Raw genomic sequence first — 24,513 nt, forward strand, 5'->3', positions numbered from 1 at the left:
CGGATGCAACTCGCTCGCCGTAGACAAAGCTCAAGTGCGAAAATACTTTTGAAAGTGATGCGCGTGTGGAAGTAGAGGATGGACAGACTTTGAGTCTGAATCGTTGTCTAAATGTTTTTTTTTTTTTTTTTTAGGTCAGCTCGGCCTAAACATCTTTTTTGTATATAGTAAACGCTCATTTACCTAGTAAAAATGGAGCAAGGACTAGAGATGTCAGCAATGATTCCTGCATTGCAAGAACTAGCCAGGTAACACCAATGGCTGCTAATAACGATGAGTTCTCTTGTTAAATTCTCTTGTAAAGTGTCCTCAACATAAATATTGAAAAATAAAGCTCACACAAGGCCTCTCATGTCTTTTCCAGTGCTAGTTCGGTTGAGTACAACCAGGCTGTACAGAAACCTCGTCAGATACTGTGTCAGTTCATTGACAGGATTCTGACAGATGTTGATGTCGGTAAGAAACAGTGCATTGTATCTTGGAGTTTATTGAGGATATTAGTGTTTTTAGGAGAACATCTCACATTCTGGCATTATTTACTCCCTCTCATGCTGTTTCAACCATGCTAAATAAATATAATGCAGTTAGGTAGTTGTTGACTTCACATTAAAACAACTTGGAACAATCACCTGTGTGTACAGTACAAGCAATGGTTAAAGAATCATGAAAATGTTAATGTGAAACCTTCTAGAATAGATTATGTGCTGAAAACTGTATATTATATTAAACAACTGTTACACATTTCAATACGAATATTACAATAATTTAATATAAGACATTTTTTTCACATGAAAGTTCTGGGTTCTTGTCATGAATGTTTGCCTTTGTTTACAATAGCTGCTCATCTAATTTTTATGATCTGAATTCTGAACAGCTAAACACACATACACATACAAAATTAATGCACTAGATGGTAGAGTACATAGTTTAAATGTTTAAATATTTAGTTCATAGTAGTGTGTCATTTGGGGTGCAATGTGATATTAAAAAGAAAGTTCTCCCCTAAATATAAATTCTGTCATTATTTACTTACTATCACATCATTGTATGATGTTCTGCATAACAAAAGAAGATATTTTGAAAAAACGATGGTAAACAAACAGTTTTGGGGACCATTGTATGGAGGAACAAAAACCACTGAGAGATTTCTCAAAATATCTTTATGTTCAACAGAAGAAAGGAAGTCTTCGTGGTTTTTAACAACATGTGGATGATGAAATTATGACAAACAAATTAATAGAATATTTGAATCTGTTGGAAATTTCTCTTCGTCCTTCTCATGTAAATGAGTCTCTTTCCAGTGTAATTTTACTGCTTTTAGTCCATGCTTAGTGTCATGTTTATTTTTACTCAGTTTTATCTTTCTCACATTTTAGTTGCTCTGGAGTTATGTAAGAAGACCAGTTCTGAGCCAGCGTGTGTGATGCTGCTGGACTTTGTGCAGCACATTATTAAATCCTCTTCATTAATGTTCATAAACCCAGCGTGTCTTTCAGATCACTTCAAAAACTCAGAGAACAGCTGCTCTGGTAAGTTCATTTGGTTTACGTTAGATACCAAAGTTCTGCATAAATACATCCATCTTAGATTGTCTGCCTCTATTCTCCCTTCACAGATTTCAGTAAATGGATCATAAACCGCCTCTTGCGAATTGCTGCTTGCCCAGAATGTGAAGATCTTCACGTGAAGATCTCGTCAGTCATCTGTTCCTTGCTTCATCTTTTCAGAGCCAAGGGTCCAGTCCTATTTGGCCTTTTTTCCACAGAGCTAATATGTTTAATGCAAGATCTAGTGCATATGAATCTCATGGTCAGATCATCACCACAGTGGCCAGTGGTGGTGGAACGCTTCTCCATCAGGTCTGGAGATTCTACCGTTTACCTGACCCCCACCATCCTTAATCTGTCCTCATATGCCTCAGCTCAGGCGCTGTTGGTAACTTCATTAACGGTGCTGACAGATATTTTGCAAGGCCTTTTCTTCCCAAGAGAAGTGGCCATCATATGGGACTCTACTTGTCTTATAATGTCTAATGGGAGCCCAAGACTCAAGGCAGCATCCATGGTGCTTTTAACTCGCATTGTGACTCTGGGAGGTTTCCCTGAAGACCATTCACAGCCATTTTTCTCTGCTTATTTGCATCTCCTGGACTCCTTGCCTACTTTTGAGGAGTCAGAGCTCAGTGTCTTTGGCAAGGAGTTCCAGAAGCTCTCTCAATGTGTTTTCCATCCTGAGGAAGGCACACACAACAGATTTGAGAGAGTTCATGTCAATGTGCTGATGGAGAGGCTTGAGAAACTGGTGGTTGGTGGGGCACTAGAGCAGTTGAAGGTAATAGAGGTGAAAGCTACACTTTGTGAAGTCTTCTGCTTTGTCCTTGAGGTTGTTCCTCTCGGATACGAGTGTGCAGTGCAGATCCGGAAGGAGAGAGTCGCAGCCATTTGCAAAGCTCTGATTAAGACCATTGGAACCCAGGACCAGCAGGAGGTAAAGGGTTACATGAGAAGTTTATCAAAAAAAAGACCTATGTTTTCCCCTTTTCTTTTAAGTCTAGTAATAGGTTCAGGCTGTTCTTTACCATACAATGAAAATGAATGGGACACAACATGTTGAGCTTCAAAAAACAAGATAAAAACAGCATAAAATTGGTTCAGACATCTTTGTGCTACTGAACATTCAAAGTGTTAAAGGGATAGTTCTCCCAAAAATGAAAATTCTGTCATCATTTACTCATCCTCAAGTAATTCTAAACCTGTATGAATGTCTTTGTTCTGCCGAACATAAAGGAAGATATTCTGAAGAATGTGGGAAACAGAGCAGTTCTGGGGCACCATTGACTTCCATAGTATTTATTTTTCCTACTATGGAAGTCAATGGTGCCCCAAAACAGCCTGGTTACAAACTTTCTTCAAAATATCTTCCTTTGTGTTCGGCAGAACAAAGAAATTCATACGGGTTTGGAACTACATGAGGATGAGTAAATGATGACAGAATTTTCATTTTTGGGTGAACTATCCCTTTAAGTCATGCAATATATTGGGGAAAAGACTGACATTTAAAGGGATGGTTCACCCAAAAAGGAAAATTCTGTCATCAGTTACTTACCTTCATGTTGTGCCAAACCCATAATACTTTGGTAAATAAAAAACAAAAAAACAAATTTGGTACAGTAATCACAGATACTCAGCCGTTCTTGCTTGAAGCATGAGAACAAACCTAATTGGATCTTGTGCATCAAGCAAGGAAACTCTAAGCTCTATGGATGTGTGTTGATCAAAAGAAGGCTTAGGGTTTTTCTTTTACAATCTCTTTGTGAACTTTTCCATAGTTTCGTCACCTGGATTTTCAATTAAGGGAAATCTCTCTGAAAATTCAATTCCGTTAAGGGACAGAAATCCTTATTTGTGGTTTGAAGATGAACAAAAGTCTTAAGGGTTTGGGTTATGGGTTTGGAATGCTATGAGGGTGAGTAAATGATGACAGAATTAAAATTTTTGGTGAACTAACCCTTCAGATCGTTATTCGCTGACAGTCTTGCCATACATTAGCTCTCCAATCTCAAGTCGTAAAGTGGTGATATATTTTTTGTTTGAAAACTAGCAAAGCGTGGAAGGCTACCTGTACGCTGCCCTCAAGACAGAAGCCATTGCTGCAGTGCAGGATATGCAGGCCGGTGTTTCGGACCCTGCTGATCCTAGTATGTATGAAGAGGAAGTTCCAGCCAAACGCCCAAATCTCTCTCTTCCAACCCAGCTAAGGAGCGGGGAAAAGACTCAGCCGATGTATGCAATTCTCTGTCCCCACTCTCCAGATAGACATTCCTTCAGTCTCTCCTCTTACCATGTGTATTCATCTTGTCCCCAATTAGGCAGGTGGACATGAAGAGCAGAAGTGAGGTGTGGGCAGCTGTAGACAGCCGACTAGACGAGTTACTGACCCGGATGAGGGACCACGGAGTGAGCCAGTGCGTGAGCACCATGCATGGACTGGCGGTCATCTTCCATCTGGCTGCACTTTGCTCAAAGCACTGTCTGAATGGACCACAGAGGTATGGATTTATTTAACACCTTTGTTGTGTTGCATGGTTATTGGTTCTCATTCTTAAATACCTCTTCAGTGGCAGAGGAGAGAAGACATCAGAGACCTCAGATGCAGCTCAGCTCATTTGGTTAAAGCCTCAGATGTTGGCTCAGGTAGTCGAGAGCTGCCGCACCGTGATGGCAAACACCTCTAATGAGGAAGAGCTGGAGCCTCTGGTGGAGGGTACCGTCAGGATCCTTGATGCTGTCCTTTATCTTAACAGTGAGTTTATTTTTTGCAAGATCCTTATTAAAACCTACGTTTGACTCAAAGGACCGTTTTATTTAACTGAATCTTGGTTAATTTTTCGGGATGCACTAATATAAACATTTTGTCCAAAACCAAAAAGCTGTTAATTATTATTTTAAGTTAAAGTGAGATAACTTTTAAATAGCTGACATAAAATAGTATTTCTTCTAATAATAAATCACAAAACTTAATATCACAACTAAATTTAGGCACCACAACACTGTAATGCACAAAATGGAAAATGGATATTCATTTTGAGATTTGCTAAAGATTATAGATTATATACAATTTTTCAGAATTTTCACTCAAGAGCAGCTTGTAGATGTATTTAATGGAATTAGATCAGTTCATTTGAATTGATTTGATTTGTATTGTCTGTTTACAGCCAATAGTCAGGGTGAGACAGGTTTTTACAGGAACATTTGTGCTCTGCTCTCGATCCCATGGGTGCTTGAGCATTCTTCACAATCGGTTTATCAGACGGCCTCTTTTCCTGCAAGTCTGATTGCTCTCTCCCAGAAACTTGCTCCTGTCTACTGTAAGTATCTTATAGTATCTCATAATGTTAATGATAACTGTTTATTGCAATGTAGTTCCTAAATAAATAAGTTTAATTTATTTTACAGGTTTTATTTGTATTTTTTTTACAGTACTTACATTTCAATGTTTGTTGTTTTGTACTTTTGATTATAGCTACACAAACTCGAGCACACTGTGTGTTTCTGCTTGCCTTGCTGTCGAAGAGTGTGTGCGGTGACTGGCGGTCGTCGGTTTACCGCTGGGCCCTGCAAAGTAACTGTGAAGCTGAGCGGGCCAGTGCTGTCAGAGGCTTCCCCCTTCTGCTGCACCACCTAGGAGTCAAATCCTACAGCCTCATCCACGAGATCCTTCTGTACGTCATCTAACAGTCACACACTTTAAGTCAAAAACATCATTCCAGATTTCCAAGAATTCAGGATTCTTATGGTCATGGCAGACCTCGAAATGTCAGGGAATTTTAAATTGGTGATTTGAAATGGAAGTTTCTATTGAGAATATGTATTCTGTTTTTACATTTTAAATTAATAAAAAAAAAAAAAAATCCACATGCATTGTACACTACCAGTCAAGTTTTAGAACAGTAAGATTGTAATGTTTTTTAAAGAAGTCTCTTCTGCTCACCAAGCCTGCATTTATTTGATCCAAAGTACAGCAAAAACAATACAATTTTGAAATATTTGTACTATTTAAAATAACTGTTTAAATATATTTTAAAATGTAATTTATTCCTGTGATGAAAGCAAAATTTTCAGCATCAGTACTCCAGTCTTAAGTGTCACATGATCCTTCAGAAATCATTCTAATATGCTGATTTGCGTATTATCTTACTGTTAAAAAAGGGAACTTTTTGCACTTTTGTAAACATTTGAATTCAATAATGCTTTTAGGCACAGACTCCAGGACAGCTCAACACAAGTGAAGATCGAGCTGGCTGGTATTACGGGGCAGCTGGCCTGCTGTTTGTCTGAGAGCTCACAACTGCAGGTCCCTCAGGAGACGATGCCATCCCATGAGCTGCTCTGTGCTGGTCTCAGCATTTCAGACTCCCACCCAAGCCAGACTTCCTCCATCGGAGCCTCCATCCTCACCCCTTTCCTTCTGCTGCTCAAACCTGTGGAGGACAAGAAGGTCAAGCAAGGTTAGTCCCATCAGCATCACTGATGATCTATTTTTGTAGGCCAGCCTGTAAATGAGAATCACACTGGTTCCCTTGACAAAAACATTTTTTTTTTAGGATTATTGCAGAAAAAAGCTCTGGTTTGTGATTGTTACACATTTTGTTCCTGATGAAAACATTTTTTTTTTCCAAATGAACACAACTTTTTGGAATTTTGAAGCCTATAAATGACAACAATGGAGGAAGAGAGGACCAGGCCTGGGTCATTTTATGTTTTGTTGGTCCTGAGGCGGCTGCTGCTGCTTGTTGCGTTTGTTTATTTTACATTGGTTCTTAAAGTGTACGTTTATTTTGAACCCGTTCCCGCCTCCTTCTTCCTGTATCAATGAACTTTGCTGCATTTGGCTATAAAATAACTACACAGTTGCATGACTTCAGCTTCACCACCATGAGGCTACTGACAACGTTTTTACTCTTTATTTAAAAAAAAAAAAAAATTCTGAAAGCTTGAGATAGAATTGGCTTTAAAAAATCACATGGGCTTATTACTGGTGTTTTATGCTGTAAAATAAAACATTAAAATATCTTGAGCTTGTGTGAACCACAGACCTTATTTCAGGGATATCACCAAAAACCCATTAAGAAAATTCATTGACTTCAGGACAATAGAACTGGAATTACTAAAATGCAAAGTCACTATTCCAACAGTTTTCAGCATGGAAGGCGTAATCTGTTTTGAGGATTAAGTGCTTAGTCTGAAGAATGTAAATAACTAAATGGGAATCAATTAATTTATTAAATATTATTTACTTTTTTGTGCTTTGGTAGTATGTCCCTTATGTTTTGCAGCCTTTACAGTGTATATACAGTGTACTGTGAAAATATTTTTTGCTCACCATAAAAGTCTCAACTTTTGTCTTTTGAAACGGCAGCTTTTATCAGGAATATACGCCACTTGTTCAAGCATGTGGATCTGGGTAACAGTGACCCTGACACAAAATCTCTGGTTAGCACATTAGTCAACCTCATTGAAGACCCTGACCAGGAAGTCCGCATAAAGTTCGGCCAAAATATCAAGAATCTTCTAGAGTTCTGGAATGGAAATGGCTTCCTGAAAGAGGTACAGATTTTACAGTTCAAATTATATTAACATGCTGTAACCATCACCACTTTTTTGGCACTTAATGTCATTCATTGTCAATGTCATTTAGCATATTCTTTTATTCAAACTAACTAATGGATGTATTATGATTTTGATTTTCACAGCTTCTTGTGTCCAGGCTAAAAGAAGCTTATACAAATGCAAAGACCTCCAGAAACAATGAACTCAAAAACACACTCATATTAACCACTGGAGAAATTGGGAGGTAGTGTGACACTTTTAGTATCTATTGATCCTTCCTGTTGTTAACAGTTTTCAAATCATGTATCAACAATGCTTTGCTTGCTTATGGTGGTTCTCAGAGCTGCTGAAGGGAACCTGGTGTCTTTTGCTCTGCTTCGTCTTCTGCACTGCCTGCTGTCCAAGTCTAATCCTGTGTCGGTAGCAGCCTACACAGAGATCCAGGCTTTGGCCACCTGTAGAGACCTCAAACTGCAGTCCTTCTTCAATCAGTGCAGGAACCCAATTTGCCAGGTCAGTGTGCACTTCTGATAATGTGATGATGTTTTCATTATTAATAATGCTGCGCTTTTATGTGGTGCTATATGTATCAATGTGAGTACCAACATAAGCTTTTCATCACCTTCAAAAAGCTTAAAGGGCACCTATTATGCAAAATCCGTGTTTGGACATAAATGTGTGTTGGCAGTGGGTGAACACAACCACCCTACAATGATAAAAATCCACCCACTCCTCATTTTTGAATCCTCTTTAAACCAAGTCAGTCTCACTAGGCCTGCCGTTTTGATTCTCACCGCAGTGTGACGTCACATTGCGTAGGGCCGGGCCACGGGGGTTGATTGACAGCCCTGCATTGCTATAATTTCCGCGCCTCAGCGGTTGTAGGCTGTCCTCTATTTTCTCCGTGCTCGAGCATCTGTAACGTCAACAATTTCTCACAAGCAATCCCCGTGCTCTGTGTTTGGATGTAAGACTGAACATAAGAGTCTTCATTTTCTCCCAACATCTGAGCACACTGTGGATTACTTTCATTTTTCAAGGTAATGCGCCTCAAAATCTACCTAAATACATGTATCACTCCAGACTCCTTTGTGAATGTCATGTCTTTATATAGTGCTTAGCGTTTTAACCGTATTTGTGTGCGTTCATTAAGTATTTTTAACTGATCAGCGCCGCTCATGTGAGATTAGTTTGCACCGTTCATAGCACGAGATTCGTTCGGTAGCACGGTTGCGTGGCTTGGTCAATTGATCTGTAACATTGCGCTGTTTCGTCCCACTCTCAGTGCATTTGGCTTCCCATATGTATGGCTAAACACTGATTCTCTCGCTCTCAGTTATGTTGCTTCTACCAGCTGTTTACTGCTGTAAGTTAGATATGCAATGCAGAGAGATGTCCTCTTCTGGAGATGGGGCGGGAATATGCAGCTCATTTGCATTTAAAGCAATACACTCCAAATCAGCTCTTTTTAGACACACCCCAAAAATGATATTTTCCAGCTGTTATAATAAATGATCTGTTGGGTATTTTGGGCTGAAACTTCAGACTCATTTGGGGACACCCAAGACCAATATTACATCTTGTAAAAAGGGGCATAATAGGTGCCCTTTAAAAACTATGCGTTAGAAATGGAGAACAGTGTTTGTTTAGGTTAAAACGAACTAAACTTTGTGGTCAGTCAAACCTTAGTCCATGTAATAATATGTAATAATGGTTCTACCTTTTCATTTACTGCAGTTCTTGGTGGAGTCTTTGCATTCACGACATGTGACGGCTCTGCGCTGCACACCAGATCAGAGCAGCGAGGCTCTGCAGGAGGAAGCAGCCAATCAGAGAGAGCTGGCACTGGACATTCTGTCTCACGTGGCACATGTCTTTGATTTTCCTGACCTTAATCGTTTTCTCAATGTAAGTCCAACATCTCAATATCAGATTCAACAAGATCAGCCTCTGACGTAATAGAACAGCCTTAAAAGGATCATAGTCCACCCAAAAATGAAAATTCTGTCATTTATTCACTCTCATATTGTTCCAAACCTGTATGACTTACTTTCCTATGTGGAACACAAAAGAAGATATTTAAAAAAATTTTGGTAACCGAATGGTTTCAGGTCCCACTGACTTCCATAGTATGGACAGAAAAAAATTAATAAAAATACAATGGCAATGGGACGCAAAGCTTTTGTGTTTCACAGAAAAAAAGTATACAGGTTTGGAATGACCTGAGGGGAGTAAATGATTTTTGGATAGACTATCCCTTTAGATTGGGTCAGATATAGTACAATAAAATGTGAGTAGTCTTGATAGCAAGGATAAATTTCTCCTATAAACTAAACTGTGACTATTGACTGAAGTAATGAGCTTTCTCTGTCTCTTTGTTCACAGCGGACACTACAGGTCCTTCTTCCCTTTTTGGCAGCCAAGGCCAGTCCTACAGCTTCTGCCCTGATCCGCACTATTGCCAAGCAACTGAATGTCAACCGCAGAGAAATGCTCATCAATAACTTCAAATATATATTCTCCCATCTTGTGTGTTCCTGTACCAAGGAGGAGCTGGAAAGAGCCTTCCACTACCTTAAGGTGGGATTTTCATATTATCAAATCAGGAGAGTAGTGAGGAAAGTGAGGAAAAGACAAATTACTATATATATATATATATATATATATATATATATATATATATATATATATATATTATTATTTTTATTTTTTATTTTATGTTTTTTCACAGAATGAGACAGAAATTGAATTGGGCAGTCTGCTGAGACAGGATTTCCAGGGTCTTCATAATGAGTTGCTTTTGCGTCTAGGAGAACACTACCAGCAGGTCTTTAATGGACTTGCTATTTTAGCTTCTTTTGCCTCCAGTGACGACCCCTACCAGGGCCCAAGAGAAATCACCACCCCAGGACGCATGGTACAGCTGCTCTAATAATAACCCTCAGATTAAGGCCCTTGAGTATCTAGCAAATCTTTTACAAACTGATTCAAGCACATTTGTTCTACACAGTTAAATGCATTGAAGTCTGTTTTCAGTTGTCTATTGTAGTCATTGTTCTGGAAATAATGCCGTCTGTCACTGTGCTGTATGTCTGTGCAGGCAGATTATCTGCAGCCCAAGCTCCTGGGCATTCTGGCTTTCTTCAACATGCAGCTATTGAGCTCTAGTGCTGGAGAGAAAGAGAAAAAGAAAATGGTAGGTGTTGAATACAATTTGTGTGGAATTAATGTGAAACATTAGCTTCCAGTAGCTATGATCTGTTTTACTGCATTACAAACTGATCATACACCACGTTCTAGGCACAGCATATTGTAATATTTTTTTTCTGTCCTCACTGAAAGCAAAATGCTGCAGAAAATGGCAAATGCACCTGTCAGAATATATTTAATGTTTAATATACTGTTATATGCAGCTGGATTTTGAACCAATGAGTTTTTTTGGGGGTGGGACAATATGTTCTGTTCTTCATTGCTTGTCATGGCTTGTTGGGACAAAAGGGATAGTTTAGCCAAAAATGAAAATTCTTTCATTATTTACTTTGTCATATTGTTCCAAATCCACGTGATGACTTTCTCTCTTCTTTTAAACAAAAAATAAATGTTTTGAATTGACAGAATCAATACAGCAGCAGGCTGTTATGCATCAACTATTACAGAAAAAAAGTCAAACACCAAAAAGTGTTCGATTTATCAACAAATCGGTTAAAAATTAAATGTTTAGTCCTACTTGTGAACTAAAGCAAACATTCCTTACAAATTCTAATTTTTTGTTCTCAGAGAAAAATAATATGAATCCATTTATTAAAGAATTATTATTATTATTTTTTTTAACTTTAATCACTTTGTCATGTCACAAGACAAGTAAAAATCTCCATGAACTCAGGATTTTAAATATATAATCTTTATCAGTGTGTGGGTTATATAGTACAAAGAATTTAGAGCTGTAGGAGCTCTTGAGAAAACTTAGTACTTGACGTTGCAAGATTGTTCTGTCGACATTATGTCAGTAAATTTATGACCTTTTTTCTCAACTCAGGCTCTGAACAGTTTAATGGCCCTGATGAAGCTAATGGGTCCAAAGCACATCAGCTCGGTCCGAGTGAAGATGATGACCACACTCAGAACTGGTCTGAGGTACAAGGACGACTTCCCAGAGCTCTGCTGCAGGTGTGTTTCTCGTTGAGTGGTGTGAATGCACAGAAGAAGCTTTGCAAATAGATTGCGAAAAGTATCAGAAGCACCATCTGCATGAGAGTGCTGCTAATAAGATCCAGATTGTTCTTTAATTACTGCAGTGAACTCGGCAGGACACCAGATTTGCATTTATATTTTAACATTTAAGCTCAGCAAGAGCCAACTGTATCTAATATGCAGTCAGGTCAGAGGATGAAATCGTAATTGCACTTTACCCACACAATAACAAGGATATGGGCTTTATTGTTGGTCTTGTTGGTTTACAGGACGTGGGACTGTTTCGTGCGCTGTCTTGACCCGTCCTATCTGGGTCCGCTTCTGAGTCATGTAATCGTTGCTCTATTACCTCTCATCTCCATCCAGCCTAAAGAGACGGCGGTGATCATGCACTACCTCATAGTGGAGAACAGGTGTGTCTCATTCCTCCTTTCTCTTTTATGTTGTAGGCTAGAAATGGCTTTAGTTCTCTAAAGGTTTTTGATGATTTTTAGATATTTTTATAGATGCTAATAATTAACGTTACGGGTTTGGAACGAGGGTGGGTAATTAATGACAGAATTTTCATTTTTGGGTGAACTATTACTTTAACGTTTGCACTAGGGCTGCACGGTATATCGCATGTGATATAGCTACGCATGCTACGCAGTATCACGTTCAATATCGCAGGCAATTCATCTGCGATTCTGAGCGCGAATTGCGTAGCTTGTTGGTGAACTACGACTTTATGTATTAAATGCCGCTCCATTTGAAAACAGGTGATGGAGATTTATTACTAATCACAGAACCAGCTTTACTGAAGAGATGCGCATGACAATCACATGCGATATTTCGTGCAGCCCTAGTTTACACTGTAACACTAATAAATTATACAAAAATGTAATTTGTAATGTATTTGTTTTTTTCCCTTGGTAAAATCTTTTTTTCATGACCTTCCTATCTCAGGGAGGAAGTGCAAGACTTTCTTCATGAAATCTACTTCCTTCCTGACCACCCAGAACTGAAAAACATTCACAAGGTCCTTCAAGATAACCGTAAGGTACAACCTAAACAAACCAATCATCTCAGCAACAAGTGCAAAAAAACAATGTAAAAGTCAGTTGTGCTACATATTGTGACATGAGTTCAACACAATGAAACTATTACAATAATTACGCTTGTGATACATAATTCTTCAACTACAGCAAACCTCAAAGAGCACTGACATGCAGGCAGCGCTGCAGCTCTCCATGCGGGCCATCCAGCATGAGAATGTGGACGTACGCATCCATGCGCTCACCAGCCTGAAGGAGATGATATACAAAAACCAGGTCAGACTCACTCAATAAATGAGAAAGCATTACCAGCTTGGATGCAAATACATGTATAGGAATCTTTATTTTAAGGAGGCTTAAAATAAAACACATCAAAGGCCTGAAAGCTTGATCTACAGTATATTTGTTTGTTCTGTAGGATGCTCTGTTAAAGCATGTCTTGGACAGTGAGATGGTGGAGCCAGTGATCTCTCAGTTAGTGACCGTGTTGCTCCGGGGCTGCCAGGACGTCAATCCTGAAGCCAGGCTTTTGTGTGGGGAATGCCTGGGACAGTTGGGAGCCATTGATCCTGGTCGACTTGATTTGTCACCCGCTGACACTCAGGGAACTGGCTCGACATTTGTGGTAAGACATTCCTCAGACAGTTTTGTTCCTGTATGTGCCAAGCAGAATCTTGAAGATCACATTTTAAGTGTGTAGCTTTGCATTTTCTGTATTCTGAGTGTTAGGCACAGAATAAAGAGAATGTCTTTATGCTTTTAGAGTGGGATCGATGATCCAAACTTTGCCTATGAACTACTGACAGAGCTGACCAGAGCCTTTCTAGCCTATGCAGATGATGTGAGAGCTCAAGATGCTGCGGCGTATGCCATGCAGGTATGCACTGTGCTAATGATAATATCCTTTGTGACTCACTTTTAGACTTGCTTTGAGATTTTAGAAGTATTTTTACTCTTAAAGTACTCTTAAAGTATTTTTATTCTTAAAAATAACATTATTTAGTGTATTTAGTGTAATGCAATGTGTTTACACGGTTTAAGGTAAAAAAAAACACATTGTTGCTCCTCTTTGCGCTGCCTTTCTTAAATGTGTCGATTTTTACGAAGCTCATTGTTCTGAAAAGTATGATGTGCTCTGATTGGCCAGCTGTCCAGTGCGTTGTGATTGGGCTAATACCTCAATTGTGTGACGGAAATGTTACACCCCTTACCATATTTGGAAACACACAGCGTCTCCTCAACATGGTGGCAGCAATAATACTACAACGAGAATAAGAGATATGCATTCTTATTTTGTGTAAACACTTGGGCGGTGTTATGCAAATCGTCCAACACAGTGACATAGATTTGTAGGGGGCGTGTTTGAATGAGGCATTTTAGGAATGTGTGGTTGAGTCTAAACTTTTAGAAAGAATATCTCTTTGGGTTTGAGACTTGGATTTGAGATCTTTGCAACTTTACGGATCTTATCTATGCATGAACAGCTTGTAACACTCCAAAGAGAAGGGAAAACATGAAATTGCGTCATATGACCCCTTTAAATGTAAAAATTGGGGAAATGAACATGCGTATTTAAAATTCTAGATATCGACTGATATTGATAAATTAAAAAATCTCAAATATCAGCTGATAAACGTTATGGTACCAATTAGGGTAGTTAAACTCTGTAACCTTCTGTTTCAGGAGCTGCTGTCATTATTTGAATGTCGGGAGGGCAGGACTGACTCGCCAGGTCGCCGTCTATGGAGAAGATTCCCAGAGCAGGTTCAGGAAATCCTGGAGCCGCATCTGAATACTAGGTTGGGCATGATCCTTTTGCATGGCTTGTTGTCTGCTGCTTATTGTATATCCAGTGTTCATAAAACTGACTTGTTTTAATCATCTAAAGGTATAAGAGCTCTCAGAAGGTGGTGAACTGGTCTAAGTTGAAAAAGCCTATATATCTTACCAGCCGTGGAAGCAAATTCTCTGACTGGTCTGCAACTTGGGCAGGATATCTCATCAGTAAAGTAAGTCCACATCCACTTGTTTTCCAGCCTCAAATATGCCTAAAAGGCTAATTTAACCTCATTTTTAATGTGTTTCAGGTTAGACATGAACTTGCTGGAAAAGTGTTCAACTGCTGTAGTTTCATCATAAAGCATGATTACAAAGTGACCATCTATCTGCTGCCCCATATTTTGGTCTATGTGCTGATTGGATGCACTCAGGAGGAGCAGCGAGAGGTACAAATTCAATCTCTGTGGAAAGGACCCGCAATTCATTTTTGATTGGAAACTGTTCATGTAGTTTTTCTCAGTGAAATCTAGTAAAAGAAACAGTGAAATGCTTAAAATAGTGTTTCTGTTTGGGTCCTATAGGTGAATGAAGAGATGATGGCAGTCCTAAAGGAGGGTGACCCACGGTTAGTGCGACTGCAGGATAACGCCTCCAGTCTGAGTCAGCTCAGCACACAAACTGTCTTCTCCATGCTGGACCACCTCACTCAGTGGTCCCGCCACAAGCTGCAGAGTCTGAGTACCAACAAGAGGCCAGGCAAACATGCCAGAGAGCAGCCACAGCCACAGGCCACAGGTCATGAAGATATTTTGTAAATTTTCTACCATCATATATCAATTTTATTTTTGATTATTAATATGCTTTGCTAAGAACTTCATTTGGACAACTTTAAAGGCGATTTTCTCAATATTTTGAGTTTTTTGCACCCTCAGATTCCAGATTTTCAAATAGTTGTATCTCGGCCAAATATTTTCCGATCCTAACAAACCATACATCAATGGAAAGCTTATTTAGTCAGATTTAAGATTTAAGAAAATTGACCGTTATGACTGGTTTTGTGGTCCAGGGTCACATTTTTAAATTGCATCAATAACACACTACTGATGTGACTCAATTCATTATACCGTGAATTTTTTCTTTCTATAAAAATATTTTATTCTAAACAATGCAACAGAAATAACATGTAAGTTATATCTTTCAGCTCTGTATCGTGTGTGTAAGTCCAGTGAAATTAAAGTATTTCTGGCTCTTTCTTCATTCTATTAGGCCCAGAGAACAGTGAGTATCAAAGTGTAGTGGCCTTTCTGAACAGCATTCCTCAGGATGTGCTGGCTAAGGCATCCTTCCGCTCCAGAGCCTACACACGTGCTGTCATGCACTTTGAGTCCTTTATCCGTGAGAAGAAGCAGAACATTCAGGACCATCTCTCATTCCTCCAGGTCTTAACGTTTTTATGGTTACTAGTTATGGCTACTGACTGAATAAATAAATGAACATGAAATATTGACTTAGAAAACTGCTGTTATATACTTTGTACAATGCTACAGTTTATCAATCAGAAGCATGTATTCCAGAGATGTAATAAAATACAATCTGATCTATCAAATATGCTTGGAGTTTGAAAATATTCACACATTAATGCACATTAATGTGGTTGTTATTTGTCTAGAAATCAGATGTGCTCCTAAGTCTGTTTTGGTGGCCCTCTTCTAGACTATGTATGCAGCCATGCACGAGCCAGATGGCGTGAGGGGTGTGAATGCTCTGAGAAAAGAGGAGCCGTCATTGAGAGAGCAGATCCTGGAGCATGAGAGCATTGGACTACTGCGTGAATCCACTGCCTGCTACGACAGAGCCATCCAACTCGAGCCAGACCAGGTGAGAACCACACACACTTATTCTTATGGGTACATGCCAAATTCAGGTCAGTGTGCGCTTCCAGTGTCCAAACGGACCCAGTGCCATAGTAAGTAAATTACAAGTTAAACATAGTAACACCAGTGACGTGTGAATTTCAACACTATATAATTTTGCACATTAAACAAAAAAAAAAAAATGGTGCAAAATGATAGTGTCTATGAAGGAACAAACCTGTAAAAAATACAAACAAACAAATAAATAAATAAAGGTTTGTTAACACAACGGTTTATATTTCTGGAAAATTGTAATTTGACATAATATGAAAAATAACTTGGTGAAAATAACTTAAATGGAAGAATTAAAAAGAAATAGAGAAAATAGTTAAAGGAAAATGAATTACAAAAAATACAATTAGCACTACATTTAATTAAAAAAGTAAAAATTGTATTTATAAAAATTAATTGTACATTTAAATATGTAAAAATGAATTGTATTTGTTTTATAATTTATTTATTTATTTATGTATGTATGTTTGTATGCAGATTTGGGGCTCCATAATAGTCAAACCATTTAATTTTATTTAATTACAGAATGATGCAATTTATATGGGGTTTCTTGAATATTTGATATGCTTTTTTTAGATCCGATATGACATTTTTTGTTATATCCTGTAGAATCCTATGCAGTAATTTCACTTCACTTAATATCTTTTGTCATACAAGTGTAGTTCATATCTTTTAAGTAAGATCATATTGGAAACATGATTTGATTTAGTTTAACTTGAGAGTATTCTGTCACTGATATTTGCATGGTTAACCATTCATGTATTTTCTAATTTTTAGTATTATGGTAACTAATACTTTTCCCTCTCACTTTCTTATCTTTGCATGCAGATTGTCCATTATCATGGTGTTATGAACTCTATGTTGGGTCTTGGCCAACTCTCTACAGTAATAACCCAGGTCAATGGAGTTCTGGCAAGCAGGTAGGCGTACTGTTGTAGGCGCAGTCTTCTGACACCGTTTCATGCATCTCCATGTTTTGTGTTTTTAAACTGACGTTATTTCCTTTACAAAGGCCACGATGGAAGTCCGATCTGAATGCGTACCGAGTCGAGGCAGCATGGAAGCTTTCAAAGTGGGACTTGGTTGAGGACTATCTTGCCTCTGGTAAAGGATTTTTGCTGTTTCTAGAAACATAGAAATGTTTTTCAGATTGAAGAAGCATTAATGTTTGTCACATCTGTTTTATAGATTGTAAGTCCAGCACATGGGGTGTCAGACTTGGCCAAATGTTGCTGGCTGCCAAGAAGCAAGATTCCGAGGCATTCTATGAAAAACTTAAAATAGCCAGAAAAGAACAAGTCGTCCCTTTATCAGCAGCCAGTTTTGAGTGTGGCACCTATCAGAGAGGATACGAGTACATTGTCAGGTAATCTAGTGGTTGACCATTTTGGAAAAATAAAAACCACACATACAGTATGCTCAACTTTCGTGTTGGGTCTTAGGCTGCACATGCTGTGTGAGTTGGAGCATGCCTTCACTGAACTGCAGAAGGAAAGCACAGAAAAAAAGCCTGAGCCCAAACTCAACTGGGACGCCCGCCAACTTATGACCCAAAACTCGTTCAGAGCCAAGGAACCCATCCTGGCCCTGCGGAGAGCTCTTCTCAATCTCAGCAAGGGGTATGAGCACATGCTACTTTCTGTTCAAAACACAAAATGTTTTACTTCCATGCCAAGTAATGAGTTAATTTAAAGATACTTGGTAGTATATTGTCTTTTCTCTTTATAAATCATTCTTAATTCGTTAGGGTTAGGTATTCTGTAACTATTGTGTTTGAGTGGTGAAATAATAATAATTAGATTTGAGAGTGCGTTTGTTATGCTGATGAAGACTTCTTTGCAGTTCTTCGGGTGAGGAGCAGGTCGGTGAGTGCTGGCTGCAAAGCGCTCGTGTGGCCAGAAGAGCTGGTCATCACCAAACAGCTTTCAACGCCCTGCTCAATGCTGAGAACTCCCACCTCTCTGAGCTCTTCATCGAGAAAGCCAAATGGCTCTGGTCTAAGGTATAACAATTGAGCTAAAATATTGTTTAAGATTTTTTTGCCTTTATTTGGATAGGTCTATTAGTGTGTAGACATGAAGCAAAGTGGGAGACAGAGAGTGGGACAGGATCGGGAAAGGTCCGCGACGCCCGAAGCGCAACAGCGCTATATATCCGCACGCTGACCACGAAGCTATTGGTGCTGATGAGCTAAATGTTGATGGAGCTCTTCTCCGTCATTGAAATTGTTATAAGAAAAAATTTTGTTTTTATAGGGTGATGTACATCAGGCTCTGATAGTCCTGCAGAAAGGAGTGCAGCAGTGTTTTCCTGATGACCAGCCACTCATGGACCCAAAGAGAATCCAGATAAAAGGGAATGCCATGCTGCTGGTGGGCAGATACATGGAAGATACGGCCAACTTTGAGAGCAATGCTATAATGAAAACATATAAGGTATTTCAGTCAATTACTTACGAGGACAAATGCAACAGGAATCAGATCGATTAGACTTGGGCTGGGTGATATGGGGGAATTTTTTTTTTAATGTTTAACTACGTAACTTAAAAATGTAATTACAACAAGATTCAAGTACTGTAACATTCTCTTTATTAAACACATGAAGTGGTCAACATAATGTAAACATAAAATAAATTAACTTGTTAAATGAAACTTTTCCATTGGACAAAAGGTTGTTTATAGTGAAAAATGGTTCTTTAGATTATTCAAATGTTCTTCACAATTAACTCTGCCCAGTCGTAGATCAGACAAAATGTTTTCTTTCATAAATACAGGATGTCACACATCTATTACCAGAATGGGAGGATGGTAATTTCTATCTGGCCAAATACTATGACAAGGTGATGCCCATGGTCACTGACAGCAAACTGGAAAGACAGGGCAACCTCATCCGTTATATCGTCACATATTTTGGAAAGTAAGATGTTTTCTATTTGTTATCCTCCTGTAGGAGCAGTTATGAATTAAATGTTTCAATGTGCAATAGGTGGATACAGTAATGCTTTGCTCTCTTCATAGAGCCCTGCAGTTTGGCAATCAGTACATCTATCAAGCCATGCCCAGAATGCTAACCCTGTGGCTAGACTTCGGAGCCAAAGTTTATGAGTTTGAAAAAGGTAAAACAAAATAACCTGTGATGATCTGTAGTGTTAAAACTAAGCATATAAACAATTAACTTATTGTATTACAAAAACATTGATTACAAATCTTGCAGAATCATATGCATTGATTTTGAAATATTTAAATACTTTTATTGGCCTGTGATTGACAAGTCAACAAGTCAAAATAATCAATCAAATTGATTAACTATAGTTTTAAAATAAACAGTTAAAAGATTTACTTATTTTATCAATGCATTGGTTATGAATTGAGCAGATTCATATGCATTGTTAAATTTTTTTAACCTTTTAAATCATAAATCGTTTGTTGACCAGTAATTGATTTCTAATGATAAAAATGGAAGAATTTGTTAAAAAAAAGTGTGCAATATTACAAAAAAGTGAAAATATTAATAGTATTAGTTATACTAGTTAATTATTGTTCTTAATATTATGAAGATTTTTTTCTTGCCTAATGTAACTGAATTTGCAGTGCAGTAGCCTAGTGACTAAAATCAATTTACTATCAACCCAAAGATTGACTAACCTAGTTAAAACAGACCACCGTGATACACCAGCTTTCTCCCTCTTTTTCAGCTGGCCGCTCTGACCGAGCCCAGATGCGTGCTGAACTCACTAAGATCAATTCCGTCATCAGCGAACACACCAGCAACCTCTCGCCCTACCAGTTCCTTACGGCCTTTTCACAGCTCATCTCCCGAATCTGCCACTCCAACAACGAGGTCTTTGCTGTGCTGATGGAGATTGTGGCCAAAGTTTTCTTAGCTTACCCTCAACAAGCTATGTGGATGATGACGGCTGTGTCAAAGGTCAGACATCTCAGCCACATCTACAACCATAAATAATGTCATTTCACAAATATAAACTGTGTAATGTATATGCTTCTTTCATTTTTTTAGTCCTCCTATCCAACACGAATGAACAGATGTAAAGAGATCCTGAAGAAGGCTATCAGTTTGAATGAGTCATTTGGGAAATTTATAGGAGATGCCAACAGACTGACTGACAAGCTGGTGGAGCTCGGCAATAAACCAGTAGGACAGCCTGTACCGCTAGCAAGAAAATAATATTTAGATTTCCAAGGAAACAGCTTTTATGCATTTATTATTAATCTTTAGTATTCCTCAACTGTCCACTTAGGCATTTTTAAATCTGTTGGTTCTAAAATGACTCTTGCGTTTGGATGCAGGTAAACTGTGTTTTGTTTAATTGTGTAGGTGGATGGGAACAGCAGCACCCTCAGCATGAGTGTACACTTCAAAATGCTGAAGAAACTGGTGGAAGAGCCTACCTTCAGTCAGATCCTCATCCCCCTGCAGTCTGTCCTTATACCCACCCTGCCGTCCACTGGAGGAGCCAACCCCAAACATGACCCTTTTCCGGGACACTGGGTCTACCTCGCTGGCTTCGATGACACAGTCAGGCCCACCTGTTTCAACATACTCCAGTTTTTGAGCATCACACTCAATTTAGATGATACTTTATTCATGATATTATACATTTCATTGCATGAAGGTGGAGATCTTGGCATCCTTGCAGAAGCCAAAAAAGATTTCGCTCAAGGGCTCTGATGGAAAGTTCTACACCATGATGTGCAAACCTAAAGATGACTTGAGGAAAGATTGCCGTCTGATGGAGTTCAACTGTCTCATTAATAAGGTACTAAGAGTTGTGCTGTTCACGATATACTTGAATAGTGAACTGCATTTTCCTGAAAACCTTCCTAATAAAAATTTGACTTTTTTTAGTCTTTGAGGAAAGATGTAGAGTCTAGACGGAGGGATTTGCACATTCGGACATACGCGGTCATCCCTCTGAATGAAGAGTGTGGCATAATAGAGTGGGTCAACAACACGGCGGGTTTACGCCACATCCTCACGAAGCTGTATAAAGAGAAAGGTGTGCTGATTCTCTTCTTAAGGATATAAAGTGCATGTCATAATGGAGTAATGCTGTGTCACATAATAAATCCTGACACAGATCATAAGAAAAATATTGTATCAGTCTGAAGTGGTTTATTTTGTAATAATCATCAGCTTACAGTTTTTATTAACAAATAAATAAACAGGCCTACCACCATTCAAGTCTTTGGGTCAGTAAGATTTATTTATTTTTTGACAGGATTTTAGCATTAAATTGCTAAAAAAGGGAGTGAAGACATTTATTGTGTTACAAAAGATTTCTGTTTCACATTTATCAAAGAATCCTGGAAAAAAAATATTAGGCAGCATTATTTACAACAATGATAATAATAAGAAATATTTCTTGAGCAGCAAATCAGCATATTAGAATGATTTTTGAAGGATCATGTGAGACATAACAAATAAAATAAATTTTAATATATTCAAATAGAAAACATTTCTGTTTTAATACATTAAGATTAATATATAAATATTAATACCTTTTTATTTGACTGGTATTGTATATAGACATGAAATATTGATTAACCAATCAGAATCAGTTCTAGAGAGTGTTAAACATGCTGTTTTAATATTTAGTTTTTTTCAGGCTGTTTTCACTTTCCTTTTTTTTTGTGAAATTGGTGTATTTGTTTTTTTGAACAGGGATCTATGTCAGTGGGACAGAGCTGCGAAAGCTGATTTTGCCAAAGACAGCATCTTTTCAGGAGAAGCTGAAGCTGCACAAAGATGTGCTGTGTGCCAGACACCCACCAGTTTTTCATGAGTGGTTCCTACGGACGTTTCCTGATCCCACCTCTTGGTATATATTACTGGTTTTCAGTGTTCATATTCATAGTATCTTTGCACAGTAATATGCTAAATGTTTCTTAGTATTAGCTATTAAAGTGAATTTTGAGTAATACATTAGAAAAGCACTTACTTGAATGTCTTCGCACACGGGGCAAATGTGGCATTTCACAGGTACAACAGCAGGTCTGCTTACTGTCGATCTACTGCGGTCATGTCTATGGTGGGCTATATTCTTGGCCTTGGCGATCGCCATGGAGAGAACATTTTGTTTGACTCCCTAACTGGCGAGTGTGTCCATGTGGACTTCAACTGCCTCTTCAACAAGGTGAGATGAATGAGAAATGTGACAATTTTATTGCTCCCTATATTTGATATCTTTGGGTAACTGAAGACTAAATGTGTTTTTGGTGCTTAAGGGAGAGACATTTGATGTTCCTGAGGTGGTTCCCTTCCGGCTCACTCAGAACATGGTTCATGCGATGGGGCCGATGGGCACAGAGGGTCTGTTCAGACAGGCCTGTGAAGTCACACTCAGACTCATGAGGGACCAGAGAGAGCCACTCATGAGGTGAACATCTCTGAACTTACACAGGCAGACAAACTTACACTACAGTTCAGAAGTTTGGGGATAACAAGATTTATTTATTTTTTTAATATATTTTTGAAATAAGTCTCTTATTCTCGCCAAGGCTGTATTTATTTGATTAAAAATACAGTACTAACAGTAATATGGAGAAATATTATAATTCAAAATAACTATTTCTGTTTTAATATATTTTAAACTTATTTGGCAAAGCTGAATTGTCAGCAGCCATTACTTCAGTCTTCAGTGTCACATGTTCCTTCAGAAATCATTCTAATATGCTGATTTGCTGCTGAAGAAACATTTATTATTATCAATGTTAAAAATGGTTGTGCTGTGTAATATTTTTTGTGGAAACTATGATGCATAAATAGAATACAATAAATAGAAGGTTTAAAAGAACAGCCTTTATTTTAAATGGAAACCTTCGTAACCTTACAGATGTCTTTAGCGTCACTTTTGATCAAATTGAAGTATTTATTAATAAGTAATAAGTATTAATTTCTTTCAAAATTAAAACATACTGGCCCCTAACTTTTGAACGGTAGTATCATACATGCTGAAACATACATATCACCTCAATTGCTCTCACTACTACTCTTTTTGTTTATTTTTTATTTTATTTTTTGGTATATTATTTATCAGGGGTTAAAGATTGACCAGTATTATATTTTATGACACATGTTACAGATTAAGATTATGCTCAACCTATTATGCAGAACTGTATTTTAATCAATTTTCTTTCTGTTATTGTAATAAACAATCATTGGACTACAACAACCAAAACAAAATATACAATATTAATATTTTCATTATTTTTAAGTAATTTGTAGCACTGTTTATTATTATTTTTTTATTTTTTTGCAATCTAAATAATCACTTTTGAGCTTAAAATGCAATGCATTTCTCACTTGTAAATTAGTGCATTAAATAAGTACGCTACTTTACCTGTGAACACTGTTATGTTCTTGTTAAATGCACAGTTGTTTTGAATGATATTTCTTAAAGACCCACAAAATAGCAGCACTTATTGGTAGACACAATACTGCAGTAAAAATGCATGAATACTGAAAAATCTCTCAAACCAAATCTCTGTTCTATGTTGAGTGTGTTTGATTTGTATAACGAGTTTAACATTTCATACAGTATTTGTATAATACTTAAAATTTCATGATGTCTTTTTATTCATTTTCACCAGTGTTTTAAAAACATTCCTGCATGATCCTTTGGTGGAGTGGAGTAAACCTGTCAAGGGTTCCTCTAAGACACAAGTCAATGAATCTGGAGAGATCCTCAATGAGAAGGTACTTAACCCATTAATAACTTCAGCCTGAATGAAGATCCTTATCTATGACGTCTATCATATGTGCTTTTATATTCAGCTAAGCAGGCTTGAATGTATAAACATAAGACATTATGGTTAGAAATTTGAAACACTTGCTTAGAGTACTTTAAGTGCCTCGTCTTTACATGCAATTTGAGCTGCTGCATTTTAACTATAGATTAAGTAATGAGCTTAAGTGATAGTTGTAAATAGCCATAATTTGGTTTTGTTCCACTCTAGGCTAAGACTCATGTTCTGGACATAGAGCAGCGTCTTCAGGGAGTGATCAAGAACAGGAATAAAGTGATGGGCCTGCCTCTGTCCATTGAGGGCCATGTACACTACCTCATCCAGGAAGCCACGGATGATAACCTCCTGTGCCTCATGTACCTTGGATGGGGTCCTTATCTGTGATCAACATTTGCACTTCAGAGTTGGAGAACATAATATTTCTGTTTAGTTCTGTATTTTTTATTTTTTCAAAAATGGTTATGTTTGTCAGTGTTGTTTTCAGTGTTCCTCAAAAGGTTCATTAAATTTTGTTCACATTTGAAGAGTCTTCATTCTTTTGTGTTTTGTTTTGAAGGAGTTTGAAAGTAAAATATTAGCATTAGTGTAATAGTGCAAGCAAATATTAAGCGTTAGCTTTTAGCACTAAACATTTAAAATGATTCTGCGGATTCAGATAGCTTTTTTTTTAAATAATTTAACTGGAGTTGCTGGAATTAGTGGGTTGTGA

The 24,513-nt window shown here is 37.9% G+C and overlaps 1 protein-coding gene across 1 annotated transcript; it reads left to right on the forward strand.

Moving 5' to 3' along the window:
* On the forward strand, positions 1-24,336 carry atr (ATR serine/threonine kinase). Its single transcript, XM_058759021.1, has 47 exons — positions 1-248; positions 365-456; positions 1,377-1,529; positions 1,616-2,487; positions 3,601-3,782; positions 3,869-4,048; positions 4,118-4,302; positions 4,715-4,867; positions 5,023-5,221; positions 5,757-6,007; positions 6,919-7,106; positions 7,253-7,353; positions 7,451-7,622; positions 8,847-9,017; positions 9,495-9,689; positions 9,841-10,026; positions 10,210-10,305; positions 11,146-11,276; positions 11,570-11,713; positions 12,246-12,339; positions 12,485-12,610; positions 12,753-12,959; positions 13,098-13,211; positions 14,018-14,133; positions 14,223-14,343; positions 14,422-14,559; positions 14,695-14,908; positions 15,380-15,552; positions 15,827-15,991; positions 16,867-16,958; positions 17,051-17,142; positions 17,227-17,404; positions 17,481-17,657; positions 17,881-18,040; positions 18,294-18,473; positions 18,812-18,954; positions 19,056-19,153; positions 19,733-19,965; positions 20,056-20,190; positions 20,374-20,574; positions 20,672-20,815; positions 20,905-21,055; positions 21,721-21,877; positions 22,039-22,192; positions 22,284-22,435; positions 23,649-23,754; positions 24,015-24,336. The coding sequence occupies exons 1-47, from the start codon at positions 193-195 to the stop codon at positions 24,186-24,188; spliced, it is 7,902 nt and encodes a 2,633-aa protein (XP_058615004.1). The 5' UTR covers positions 1-192; the 3' UTR covers positions 24,189-24,336.
* Positions 24,337-24,513: the final 177 nt, after the last annotated feature.

The sequence above is a fragment of the Onychostoma macrolepis genome, chromosome 02, assembly GCF_012432095.1.
Source record: "Onychostoma macrolepis isolate SWU-2019 chromosome 02, ASM1243209v1, whole genome shotgun sequence".
In the NCBI taxonomy this organism is placed as follows: Eukaryota; Metazoa; Chordata; class Actinopteri; order Cypriniformes; family Cyprinidae; genus Onychostoma; species Onychostoma macrolepis.

Coding starts and splice junctions, on each gene's coding strand:
- atr (XM_058759021.1), top strand. CDS start 193: ATGGAGCAAGGACTAGAGATGTCAGCAATGATTCCTGCATTGCAAGAA. Junction 21,056..21,720: donor GAAGCTGTATAAAGAGAAAG/GTGTGCTGATTC, acceptor TTTTTTGAACAG/GGATCTATGTCAGTGGGACA. Junction 22,193..22,283: donor TCAACTGCCTCTTCAACAAG/GTGAGATGAATG, acceptor TTGGTGCTTAAG/GGAGAGACATTTGATGTTCC.